This window comes from Ursus maritimus (genome assembly GCF_017311325.1).
Source record: "Ursus maritimus isolate PB19 chromosome X unlocalized genomic scaffold, ASM1731132v1 scaffold_X1, whole genome shotgun sequence".
In the NCBI taxonomy this organism is placed as follows: domain Eukaryota; kingdom Metazoa; phylum Chordata; class Mammalia; order Carnivora; family Ursidae; genus Ursus; species Ursus maritimus.
The window spans coordinates 415,617-428,520 of NW_024423319.1; the positions used below are offsets into that span (position 1 = coordinate 415,617).

The 12,904-nt window shown below is 37.3% G+C and overlaps 1 protein-coding gene across 4 annotated transcripts in view; it reads left to right on the plus strand.

Annotated features, from left to right (window-relative positions):
- TMLHE (trimethyllysine hydroxylase, epsilon) overlaps positions 1–12,904 on the plus strand; it is a 114,487-nt gene that overhangs the window by 62,238 nt on the left and 39,345 nt on the right. For 3 of the 4 annotated variants that reach the window (XM_008686768.2, XM_008686769.2, XM_008686770.2), the window contains one exon: positions 2,446–2,682. The exons of the other annotated variant lie outside the window; for it this stretch is intronic. In XM_008686768.2, coding sequence (XP_008684990.2) covers positions 2,446–2,682 — 237 coding nt within the window. The remainder of the gene's footprint in view (positions 1–2,445; positions 2,683–12,904) is intronic. 4 annotated transcript variants of the gene reach the window in all.

Sequence of the window (12,904 nt, forward strand, 5' to 3'; positions counted from 1 at the left end):
GGAAGCATCTAGACAGAGGTTGACATCCAAATATTGAGTAATTCTTTTTTCTTTGACCACTACCAAAGATAAGCAGTTAGTTGTCTCTGCCTTTAATTTAAACCCTTCTAATCAATGACAAGGACCGTAAGTACATTAGCAGTATAGCAAGAGTGGTTAAGAGTTCAGGCCGTGTCATTAGCAGATCTGGATCTGCATCCCAGCTGTAACATGTATTAGCTTTGTGATCTTGGACAAGTAACTTGACTTCTCTATGCCTCAGTTTCTTCATCTGTAAAATGGGACTAGTAATAAAACCTATTCATTAGTATTGTTTAGGGATTACATTACATGATGTATTTAAAACACTGGGCATACTGCCTGACACATATTAAGTGCTCAAGAAATGCTAGCTGTTATTATTGTCATCACTTTAGCCATTGTCATCATCATCATCAACATTGTTGTATGCCTTGTCCTTTCAAATCTACCTTTGCTCCAGATCTCATCTTCTCCAGCCTCCTTGGAGATTTTTCTCTCCTATACCTTCACCCTTTCCATACCTACTGGATTCCTTCCTAGCAGCTTCTCATATCTTCTTTGGACTCTATCTCCCTCTAGTTACAGCCCTGCCTTATAAGCTCCCCTTCACAACTAAACTTACTAAAAGAATCATCTACATTCAGTGTCTTCATTTTTACTTCCCATTCACTCCTCAAATCCATAGTCAGCTACTTTAGCCAACCCCTCCCAATTAAAATTACCCTCCTTTAAGGTCACCTGGGTGGCTCGATGGGTCAACTGTCCAACTCTTGGTTTTGGTTCAGGTCATGATCTCAGAATCCTGAGATCAAGTCCTGTGTGGGCTCTGTACTCAGCAGGGAGTCTGCTTGAGATTCTTTTTCACCTTCTCCCTCTGCCCCTCCCCTACCATGTGCTCACTCTCAAATAAATAAATAAATAAATAAAATGACAAAGATAAAATTACTCTCTCCAAATTCACCAGCAACTAACGTATTGCCATACTCAGTGTGTACTTTTCAGTCTTCGTCTTACTTGACCCCTGAGACATGCTGTTAACCACTACCTCTTCTTAAATATCCTTCCTTTTTTAGTTTTCCTCCTACATCTCTGCCCACTTTTCTTCAGCATCCTTCTGGCTTATTTTCCTCTGTCCATGTCCTAGATATTGTTGTTCCTCAAGGTTTTCTCTTTGTCCTTCTTTTCTTACTTGAAATGATCTCTCCAAATGACTTTTTCCATGATCTTGGCTTTAGCTCTCACTACAAACTGCAAAATCCACCTGTCTTCTGGGTTAAATATCTTCAACTAGCTACTAAACAGTATTGACCTAGAAGTTTCACAGAAAGCTCAGTAGTCCAGAACTGATGTTTCTCATTTTAATTGTATTTATATTAGATTCTCCTTGACTGCATTGCTTCTATCTGCATTCATATATCTTACTTATTTTACTTTGTTATTTACTTTTATTTTTTTCTAAATTACTATTAATTTTATTTTCCCCTTGTTAATTTGAAACTTCTGGTGTAGTTTCCCAGCCCATTAAATCCCCTTTCCTTTCCCTGTTAACATTTTCAGCCACATATGACTCAACTATTTCAACATGGTCCCTAAACTGAACTTCTTCCTCAACCTCTCATACCCCCTCATTATGATCAATTACACTTCTGTCTGCATTCTCCCTCTTAGCAAATAACAAGTTGCTCAAGTGAAAAAGCTGAAGTCATTCTAGATTTTTGCTTGTCTTTCTCTACCACATTTAATCAGTTATCAAATCTTGTCAATTCTACTCCTATAGTGTTTCTTTGGTGTGTCTTTTTTATAACACCCTTCTCTAAGCTCAAGCCCTCAGTATTTTTGTCTATTTCAGTTACCACGTTGTTTTCTACATTTTTTGTCATCTTGCTTCCCACCAGTCCATCTCCCATACTATCATCATAATCAAGTCTTAAAAATGTTAATGTGACCATGGAGTTTCCCAGTTCAAAATCCTTTTGTGATTCTCTGTGCTATGCTGACAGGAGCTTCTTGCTCTCTTCCTTAAATATACTTTGTAAATAATGCCCTTTCTTTATGGCCCCTCTAGATCTTGTATACAACTTTATTATAGTGCCTATCATATTTTATTGGTATTTATTTCCTTCATGTTTTCCTACTAGACTACGGGCTTTTTTAAAACAAAGACTATATCTTATTCATGCCTGTATTCCCAGGGTCTGGCACATACAGGTTTTGATTCATATTGAATATGTTTAGAAGAAACCTGTAGTGGCATTAATATTTCAAAGCACAAAAAAGTACAACTGGCTCTAAGGAAAAGCAATTAATTTGGAAATGAAAATGATACAAGTAGATTCAATAACTATTTCATATATAATTTTCTAAAATTTTGATATGTTCTCTTTTCTCCACTGAATAGAAGAATTTAATTTTTTCCCTCTTTAGCATTCAAGTGTTTCACTGTCTTAAGCATGAAGGAACAGGTGGCAGGACACTGCTGGTAGATGGATTCTATGCAGCAGAACAGGTACTTCAAAAGGCACCTGAGGAATTTGAACTCCTCACCAAAGTGCCATTGAAGCATGAATATGTTGAAAATGTTGGAGAATGTCGCAACCACATGATTGGGGTTGGGCCAGTCTTAAATATCTACCCATGGAATAAAGAGCTCTATTTGATCAGGTGAGTACCAAAGAACCGTCTGCCAGTGTAATGTACTTACCAATTATTAGCCTTCAAATTACTAGCTTAATGAAAATCCCTAAAATCCTTATATTGACCACATTTTAATCTTGCTATTTTGTAGCTCTTTATTAGTACAATTTCTGTTCTTATTATACTTCCCATGGAAAAATAAATAGACCAACAGGTAAAGAATACTACATTTGGGGGGAACAGATATTTGAGACAGTATTTTAAAATGAAAACACTACTGAAATCAAAACCAGTTATTAAATTGTACTCACTGGGGCGCCTGGGTGGCACAGCGGTTAGGCGTCTGCCTTCGGCTCAGGGCGTGATCCCGGCGATCTGGGATCGAGCCCCACATCAGGCTCTTCCGCTATGAGCCTGCTTCTTCCTCTCCCACTCCCCCTGCTTGTGTTCCCTCTCTCGCTGGCTGTCTCTATCTCTGTCAAATAAATAAATAAAATCTTTAAAAAAAATAAAATAAAATAAATTGTACTCACTGACCAAACAGCTAGAGTACCCAAAGGCATGACAACCACAACATTTTTATCCCAGATTTATGCAAATCTCCTGAGCTAATAGTCTACTAGATGTTGCCACTTAAATATCTTGTAGGATCATAAAGCACATTATATTCAAAGTTGAACTCATCATCTTCACTCATTTCAAACCTGCTCCTCCACACCCAGTTGTGAAGACAAAAATAACTTGTTGCACCTGCCTTTGCCCCTGGGTTGTAATATGAACTACACAAATACTAATTCACTTCCATTACGTAACCTCCTCTGAAAAACTCTTAGTCATTTCTTGTATCCCCATTGCCTAGAACAGTGAGTGGGTATTCAGTATTTTTTCCAACATTTGATTATAAACATTTTTAAACATATTGAAAAGTTGAAAGCATTTACATCCTTTCATAAACCTACCACCTAGATTCTACCAGGAAGGTATTACTATGCTTGTTTTATTATCTATCTACTTATCTATCTGTCTATCAGTTAATCTTATTTTCGATGCATTTCAAAGTACATTGTAGCTATGACTACATGTCCCCCTAAATAGTTCAGCAATTATATCTTTAAGTAGAGTTCAATATCTATTTACAAATTTTTAACTTTGAAATAAGATTTACACATAATTATGTTTAAAATATAAAATATGCACTTGCTGAGTTTTGATAAATGCATACGCCTATGTAACCCAAACCCCTATCAAGATATAGAATATTACCGGGGCGCCTGGGTGGCACAGCGGTTGATCGTCTGCCTTCGGCTCAGGGCGTGATCCCGGCATTACGGGATCGAGTCCCACATCAGGCTCTTCCGCTATGAGCCTGCTTCTTCCTCTCCCACTCCCCCTGCTTGTGTTCCCTCTCTCGCTGGCTGTCTTTCTCTGTCGAATAAATAAATAAAATCTTTAAAAAAAAAAAAAAAGATATAGAATATTACCATCACTGCAGCAAATCCCATTATACCCCTTCCCAGTCTGACTCTGCACACCCACCCCAGAGGAGATAGCTGTTTTGATTTTTGCCACCACAGATTAGTTTTGCCTGTTCTAGAAATTCATACCATAGAAAAAATCCATTTTTTTATGAACAAACACCTAGGCTCTTTCTAATTTGGAGTTATTATGAATAAAACGACCATGAGTGTTCATAGAAAAGTATTTTTGTAGATATGTGTTTTCATTTCACTCAGGTAAATAGCTAGGAGTGGAACTGCTGAGTCATGGAGTAGGTGAGTATTTAATTTCATAAAACAACTGCCAGAACTTTTACTCAAGTAGTTGTTTCATTTTACATTGTCATCAACAATGTGTGAAAGTTATAGCTGCTCCACATCCTTGCTAATTAATACTTGGTGTTGTCAGTCTTACTAGTTTTAGCTGTTACGGTGGTTATCTCTTTAAGGTTTAATTTGCATTTTTTGATGACTGATGATGTTGAGCATCTTTCCCATACTTATTGGCCACTTATATATCTTCTTTTCTGAAGTATCTGGTTAAATCTTTTGCCCATTTTTTCACTGGGTTGTCATTATTGAGTTCTAGGAGTTCTTTATATACCCTGGTCACTATTTCTTACCTGATACATGTTTTAGGAACATTATTTTCTAATCTGTGGCTTACCTATTTATTTTTAACACTAGGTTTTTATGAGCAGAATTTTTAAATTTTAATACAATTTAATTGAGTAGTTTTTTTCTTTAATGATTATTGTTTCTATGACCTGTATAAGAAATCTTTGCCCCCATGGCATGATGACTTTTCTAAAGGTGTTATAGTTTTATTTTTTACATCCAAATCTGGCATCTATCTCAAGTTAATTTTTTTCTGTGTTATGAGGTATAGGTAGAAGTTCATACTTTTTACATATGGATATCCAGATATTATAGCCTCATTTGTTGAAAAGACATTGGATTGCCTTTGCAACTCTGTCAAAAATCAAATGACCGGGGGCACCTGGGTGGCTCAGTCAGCTGAGCATCTGACTCTTGATTTCAGCTTAGGTCATGATCTCAGGGTTGCAGGATTGAGCCCTGCTTCAGGCTCTGCACTCATCGGGGAGTCTGCTTGTGGATTCTTTCTCACCTCTCCCTTAGTCCCTCCCCCTGCTTTTGCAGGCTTGCGTGCGCACGCTTGCTCTCTCTCAAATAAATAAATCTTTTAAAAAAATCAAATGACCATATAAATGTGGGTTTGTCTCTGGGAGCTCTGTTTGATTCCATTATCTATTTGTGGTTCCTTATCACAGTTCCACACAGTCTTGGCTACTGCAGGTTTACAGTAATTCTTGAAGTCAGATAATATGTTTATCGGCTTTGTTCTTTTTCAAGGTTATTGTGGATATTCTAGATTAGGGGTCTACAGATTTTTTTGTAAAGGGCTAGATAGTAAATATTTTAGGCTTGTGGGTCATATGGTCTTTTTTTAAAGATTTTATTTATTTGAGGAAGACAGCATATAAGCAGGGGGAGGGCAGAGAGAGAGGGAGAAGCAGGCTCCCCATTGAGCAAGGAGCCCGATGCGGGGCTCGATCCCAGGACCCTAGGATCATGAACTGAACTGAAGGCAAACACTTAACCAACTGAGTTACTCAGGTGCCCCACTCATACTGTCTTTGTCACAACTACTCAGTACTGTTGTGGAAGCACAACAACAGCCATAAACAATATATAAATGAATGAGTGTGCCTGTGTTCCAATAAATATTATTTACAAAAATGGGCAGTGGGCTGGATTTGGCCTACAGACCATAATTTGCCAGCCCTGGATCTAGATTCTTTATATTTCCATATAGATTTTAAAATCAGCTTGTCGGGTTTTAGAGAAAAAACCTGTAAGGGTTATGATTGGGATTGCTTTGAATCTAGAGATCATTTTGGTGATAACTAACAAACAGTTTGAGTCTTCCAGCCCATGAACCTGATCTATCTTTCTATTTATTTAGGTCTTCTTTAATTTCTCTTACCAGTGTTTTGTGGTATTAAGGATACAGATCTTGTGTATCTTTTGTTAATTTTATTCCTAAGTGTTTTTATATGTTGATGGTATTGTAAGATAAAATTTTAATACTATTTTCAAATTATTTGCTGCCATTATATTAACATTGATTTCTTTTTAAATTAGCATTGTATCCTATAGCTTTGCTAAAATAATTCATTAGTTCTAAGTTTCGTTTTTTGGGTTTCATAGGATTTTCTACATAGAAAATCATGTTGTAGGGATAGTTTTATTTTTTTCCTTTCCAATCAATATGTTTATTCATTTGTTTTTCTTACCTTACTACCCTGCCTAACACCTCCACTACTATGTTAAGTAGGAGTGGTAAGAGCAGACATCCTTAGGATGAAAGTATTCAGTATTTTGCCAGGTACGATATTAGCTATAAGAGTGTTGGTGGGGTGCCTGGGTGGCTCAGTTGGTTAAGCAGCCAACTCTTGATTTCAGCTCAGGTCATGATCTCAGGGTTCTGAGATCTAGCCCTGAGTCAGGCTCCGCACTCAGCAGGGAGTCTGCTTGAAATTCTCTCCCTCTTCCTGTCTGCTCCTCCCCCTGCTTGTGTACTCTCTCTCTCTCTCTCTCAAATAAATAATCTTTTTTTTATTATGTTAGTCACTATATAGTACATCATTAGTTTTTGGTGTAATGTTCCATGATTCATTGTTTGCGTATAACACCCAGTGCTCTATGCAATATGTGCCCTCCTTAATACCTGTCACCGAGCTAACCCTTGCCCCCATCCCCCTCCCCTCTGAAACCTTCAGTTTGTTTCCCGGAGTCCATAGCCTTTCCTGGTTTTTCTCCCCCTTTCATTCCCCCCCTTCATTTTTCCCTTCCTTCTCCTAATGTCCTCCCATGCTATTCCTTATCTTCCCCATGTAAGTGAAACCATATGATAATTGTCTTTCTCTGCTTGACTTATTTCACTTAGCATAATCCCCTCCAGTTCCATCCATGTCGAGGTAAATGGTAGGTATCCATCCTTTCTGATGGCTGAGTAATATTCCATTATATATATGGACCACATCTTTTTATCCATTCATCTGTTGAAGGGCATCTCGGCTCCTTCCACAATTTGGCTATTATGGACATTGCTGCTATGAACATTGGGGTTCAGGTGCCTCCTCTTTTCACTACATCTGTATCTTTGGGGTAAATACCTAGTAGTTCAATTCCTGGGTTGTAGGGTAGCTCTATTCTTACCATCCTGAGAAACCTCCATTGTGTTTTCCAGAGTGGCTGTACCAGCTTGCATTCCCACCAACAGTATAAAAGGGTTCCCCTTTCTCCACATCCTCACCAACATTTGCTGTTTCCTGTCTTATTAATTTTTGCCATTCTAACTGGTGTAAGATGGTATCTCATTGTGGTTTTGATTTGTATTTCCCTGATGGCTAGTGATGTTGAGCATTTTTTCATGTGTCTGTTAGCCATTTGTATTCTTTTTTGGAGAAGTGTCTGTTCATGTCTTCTGCCCATTTTTTGACTGGGTTATTTGAGTGTTGAGTTTGAAATAAATCTTTTTTTAAAAAAAGAGTGTTAGTGTTGTCTTTTATCTGCTGGATGAATTTCCCTTCCAGGTTTCTTGAGACTTTTTTTAAATCACAAATGGGTATTGAATTTTGATAAATGCTTTTATCTTCATGTCAATTATCAATAGAAATAATTATGTCATTTTTCTTCTTTACTCTGTTAATATGTTAAATAACATTAATTTCAGATGTTAAACCAACCTTGTACTCTGGGAATAAACTACTTGATCATGATTTATTACCATATACACACAGTGTATGTGTGTGTATATGTGTCTGTATTTGTGTGTGTTAATAGTGTGGGTCCAGTCAAGAGATAAATACCACACAGTACTTTCTTTTTGTTGTTAATTTTTTAATTTTAATTGCAGAATAATTAACATATAGTGTTATATTAGTTTTAGGTGTACAATATAGAGATTCTGCAATTCTATACATTATTCAGTGCTCATCGTGACAAGTGCCCTCCTTAATTCCCTTCACCTATTTCACCCATCCCCCCCACCTCCCTCTGGTAACCATCAGTTTGTTCTCTATAGTTAAGAGTCTGTTTCATGGTTTGTCTCTCTTTTTATTCTTTCCCTTGCTTCTTTTGATTCGTAAATTCCACATATGAGTGAAATCGTATGCTGTTTGTCTTTCTCTGACATCACTTAGCCTTATACTCTCTAGCTCCATCCATGGTTTTGCAAATGTCAAGATTCATTCTTTTATATGATACTAACCCTTTATCAGATATGTCATTTGCAAACATCTCTTCCATTTCCATAGGTTGCCTTTTAGTTTTGTTGATTATTTCCTGCACTGTGCAAAAGCTTTTATTTTGATGTAGTCGCAATATTTATTTTTCCTTTTTTCCCCTTGCCTCAGAAGACATATCTAGAAAAATGTTGCTAAAGAACTTATAAAACTCAACAGCCAAAACCAAAATCCAGTTAAAAATTGGGCAAAAGACATGATTAGACATTTTTCTGAAGAAGACATAGAGATGACCAACAGACACATGAAAAGATGCTCAACATCACTCATCAGGGAAATACAACTCAAAACTACAATGACATATCACCTCACACCTAACAGAATGGCTAAAATTAACAACACAGGAGACAGGTGTTGGTGAGGATGCAAAGGAAAGGGAACCGTCTTAGACTGTTGGTGGGAACACAAACTTGTGCAGCCACTCTGGAAAAAACAGTATGGAGTTTCCTCAAAAAATAAAAATAGAACTACCCTATGATCCCAGCAATTGCAGTAGTAGGTATTTACCCAAGGAATACAAAAGTAGTACTTCAAAGGGATGCATGCACACCAATGTTTATAGCAGCATTATTTATAATAACCAAATTATGGAGAGCCAAATGTCCATCCATCAGCTGATGAATAGATAAAAAAAGTGTGGTATATGTATACAATGGAATATTACTCAGCCGTAAAAAAAGAATGAAATCTTGCCATTTGCAATGATGTGTATGGAGCTAGAGAGTATTATGCTAAGTGAAAGAAGTCAGGAAAGAGAAATAGCATATGATTTCACTTATATGTGATTTAAAGTAACAAAACAAATGATCATGGGGGGAAAAGAGGAAAACCAAGAAACAGACTCGTAGCTATAGAGAATAAACTGATAATTACCAGAGGGGTGCGGGGTGGGGGGATGGGTGGGGGGATGGGTGAAATAGTGGGGATTAAGGAGTGCACTTGTTATGATAAGAACAGGGTGTTGTATGGAAATATTGAATCACTATATTGTATACCTGAAGCTGATATTATACTGGAATTTAAAATTTAACTGGAATTTAAATAAAAGCTTTAAAAAGGGGAGGAGTCCTACCACTGATGTCACAGAAATTACTACCTGTGCTATTCTAGGATTTATATGATATCAGGTCTCACATTTAGGTCTTTAATCCATTTTGTATTTATTTTTGGGTATAGTGTAAGAAAGTGACCCAGTTTCATTCTTTTGCATGTAGCTGTCCAGTTTTCCCAACACCATTTGTTGAAGAGACTTTTTCCCATTGCACATCCTTTCCTGCTTTGTAGAAGATTAATCAACCATATAATTGTTGGTTTATTTCTGGGTTTTCTATTCCATTTCTTTGATCTATGTATCTGTTTTTTGTGCCAGTACCATACTGTTTTGATCACTACAGCTTTGTAATATCACTTGAAGTCTGGAATTGTGATGCCTTCAGTTTTTCTTTTTTAAGATTGCTTTGGCTATTCAGGGTCTTTTGTGCTTCCATACAAGTTTTAGGACTGATTATTCTAGTTCTGTGAGAAATGTTGTTGGTATTTTGATAGGGATTGCATTAAATGTGTAGATTGCTTTGGGTAATATAGACAGTTTAGTAGTATTTATTCTTCCAATCCATGAGCATGGAATAGTTTTCCATTCCTTTACATTGTCTTCATTTTCTTTCATCAGTGTTTTGTAGTTTTTGGATTACAGGTCTTTCAGCTCTTTGGTTAAGTTTATTTCTAGATACTTTATTGTCTTTGGTGCAATTGTAAATGGGATTGTTTTCTTTTTAATTTAAATTCAATTAACATACAATGTATAATTAATTTCAGAGGTAGAGGTCAGTGATTCATCAGTCTTATATAATACCCAGTGCTCATTACGTCACATGCCCTCCTTACTGTCCATCACCCAGTTATCCCATCCCCCCACACTGTTCCCCTCCAACAACCCTCCACTTTGCTTCCTAAGATTAAGAGTCTCTTATGGTTTGTCTCCCTCTCTGATTTCGTCTTGTTTTATTTTTTCCTCTCTTCCCCTATCATCCTGTGTTTTGTTTCTTAAATTCCACCTATGAGTGAGATCATATGATAATTGTCTTTCTCTGATTGACTTATTTCGCTTAGCATAATACCCTCTAGTTCCATCCATGTTCTTGCAAATGGCAAGATTTCAATTTTTTTGATGGCTGAGTAGTGTTCCGTTGTGTGTGTATGTATATATATATCATATCTTCTTCATCCATTCATCTGTCAGTGGACATCTGGACTCTTTCCATAGTTTGGCATTGTGGACATTGCTGCTATAAACATTGGGGTACAGGTCCCCTTTGGATCACTCCATTTGTATCTTTGGGGAAATTCCTAGTCGTGAAATTCCTGTGTCATAGAGTAGCTCTATTTTCAACTTTTTGAGGAACCTCCATGCTGTTTGCCAGAGTGGCTGCACCAGTTTGCATTCCTACCAACAATGTAAGAGGCTTCCCCTTTCTCTGCACCCTTCCCAATATCTGTCGTTCCCTGGCTTGTTAATTTTAGCTATTCTGACAGATGTGAGGTGGTATCTCATTGTGGTTTTGATTTGTATTTCCCTGATGCTGAGTGATGCTGAGCATTTTTTCATGTGTCTGTTGGCCATTTGTATGTCTTCTTTGGGGAAATGTCTACTCATGTCTTCTGCCCATTTCTTGATTGGATTATATGCTCTTTGGGTGTCGAGTTTGATAAGTTCTTTATAGATTTTGGATACTAGCCCTTTATCTGATAAGACATTTGCAAATATTTTCTCCCATTCTGTTGGTTGTTCTTCAGTTTTCTCCACTGTTTCCTTTGCTGTGTAAAAGCTCTTCATCTTGATGAAGTCCCAATAGTTCATTTTTGCCTTTGTTTCCCTTGCCTTTGGAGATGTGTCTTGCAAGAAGTTGCTGTGGCCAAGGTCACAGAGGTTGCTGCCTGTGGTCTCCTCTAGGATTTTGATGGATTCCTGTCTCCCATTTAGATCTTTCATCCATTCTGATTCTAATTTTCTGTATGGTGTAAGGGAATGGTCCAGTTTCATTCTTCTGCATGTGGGTGTCCAATTTTCCCAACACCATTTGTTGAAGAGACTGTCTTTTTTTCCATTGGATATTCTTTCCTGCTTTTTTGAAGATTAGTTGACCATAGAGTTGAGGGTCCATTTCTGGGTACTCTGTTCTGTTCCATTGATCTATGTGTCTGTTTTTGTGCCAGTACCAGACTGTCTTGATGACTACAACTTTGTAATAGAGCTTGAAGTCCGGAATTGTGATGCCTCAGCTTTGGTTTTCTTTTTCAACATTCCTTTGGCTATTCAGGGTCTTTTCTGGTTCCATACAAATTTTAGGATTATTTGTTCCAGCTCTGTGAAAAAAGTTGATGGTATTTTGATAGGGATCATTGAATGTATAGATTGCTCTAGGTAGCATAGACATTTTAACAATATTTGTTCTTCTAATCCATGAGCGTGGAATGTCTTTCCATTTCTTTGTGTCTTCCTCAATTTCTTTCATGAGTGTTCTATAGTTTACTGAGTACAGGTCCTTTGCCTCTTTGGTTAGGTTTATTCCTAGGCATCTTGTGGTTTGGGGGGCAATTATAAATGGGATAGACTCCTTAATTTCTCTTTCTTTTCTCTCATTGTTAGTGTATAGAAATACAACTGATTTCTGTGCATTGATTTTATACCCTATGATTTTGCTGGATTCCTGTATCAGTTGCAGCAATTTTGGTTTGGAGTCTTTTGGGGTTTCCACATGTTATCTGCAAAGAGTGAGAGTTTGACTTCCTCTTTGCTGATTTGGATGCCTTTTATTTCTTTTAGTTGTCTGATTGCTGAGGCTAGGACTTGTAGTACTATGTTGAACAACAGTGGTGAGAGTAGACATCCCTGCCATGTTCCTTACCTTAGGGGAAAAGCTCTCAGTTTTTCCCCATTGGGAATGATATTCACTGTGGGCTTTTTGTATATGGTTTCTATGATATTGAGTTATGTTCCCTCTATCCCTACACTGGCAAGAGTTTTAATCAGGAAAGGATGCTATTCTTTGTCAGATGCTTTTTCTGCATCTATTGAGAGGATCATATGGTTCTTGTCCTTTCTTTTATTACTGTAGTATATCACATTGATGTTAGGCCACCCTTGCAGCCCAGGCATAAATCCCCCTTGGTCATGATAAATTATCCTTTTAATGTACTGTTGGATCCTATTGGCTAGTGTCTTGGTGAGCATTTTTGCATCCATGTTCATCAGGGATATTGTTCTGTAATTCTCCTTTCTGGTTGGGTCTTTGTCTGGTTTTGGGATCAAGGTAATGCTGGCCTCATAGAAAGACTTTGGAAGTTTCCCTTCCATTTCTATTTTTGGAAAAGCTTCAGAAGAATGGGTATTAATTCTTCTTTAAATGTTTGGTAGAATTCCCC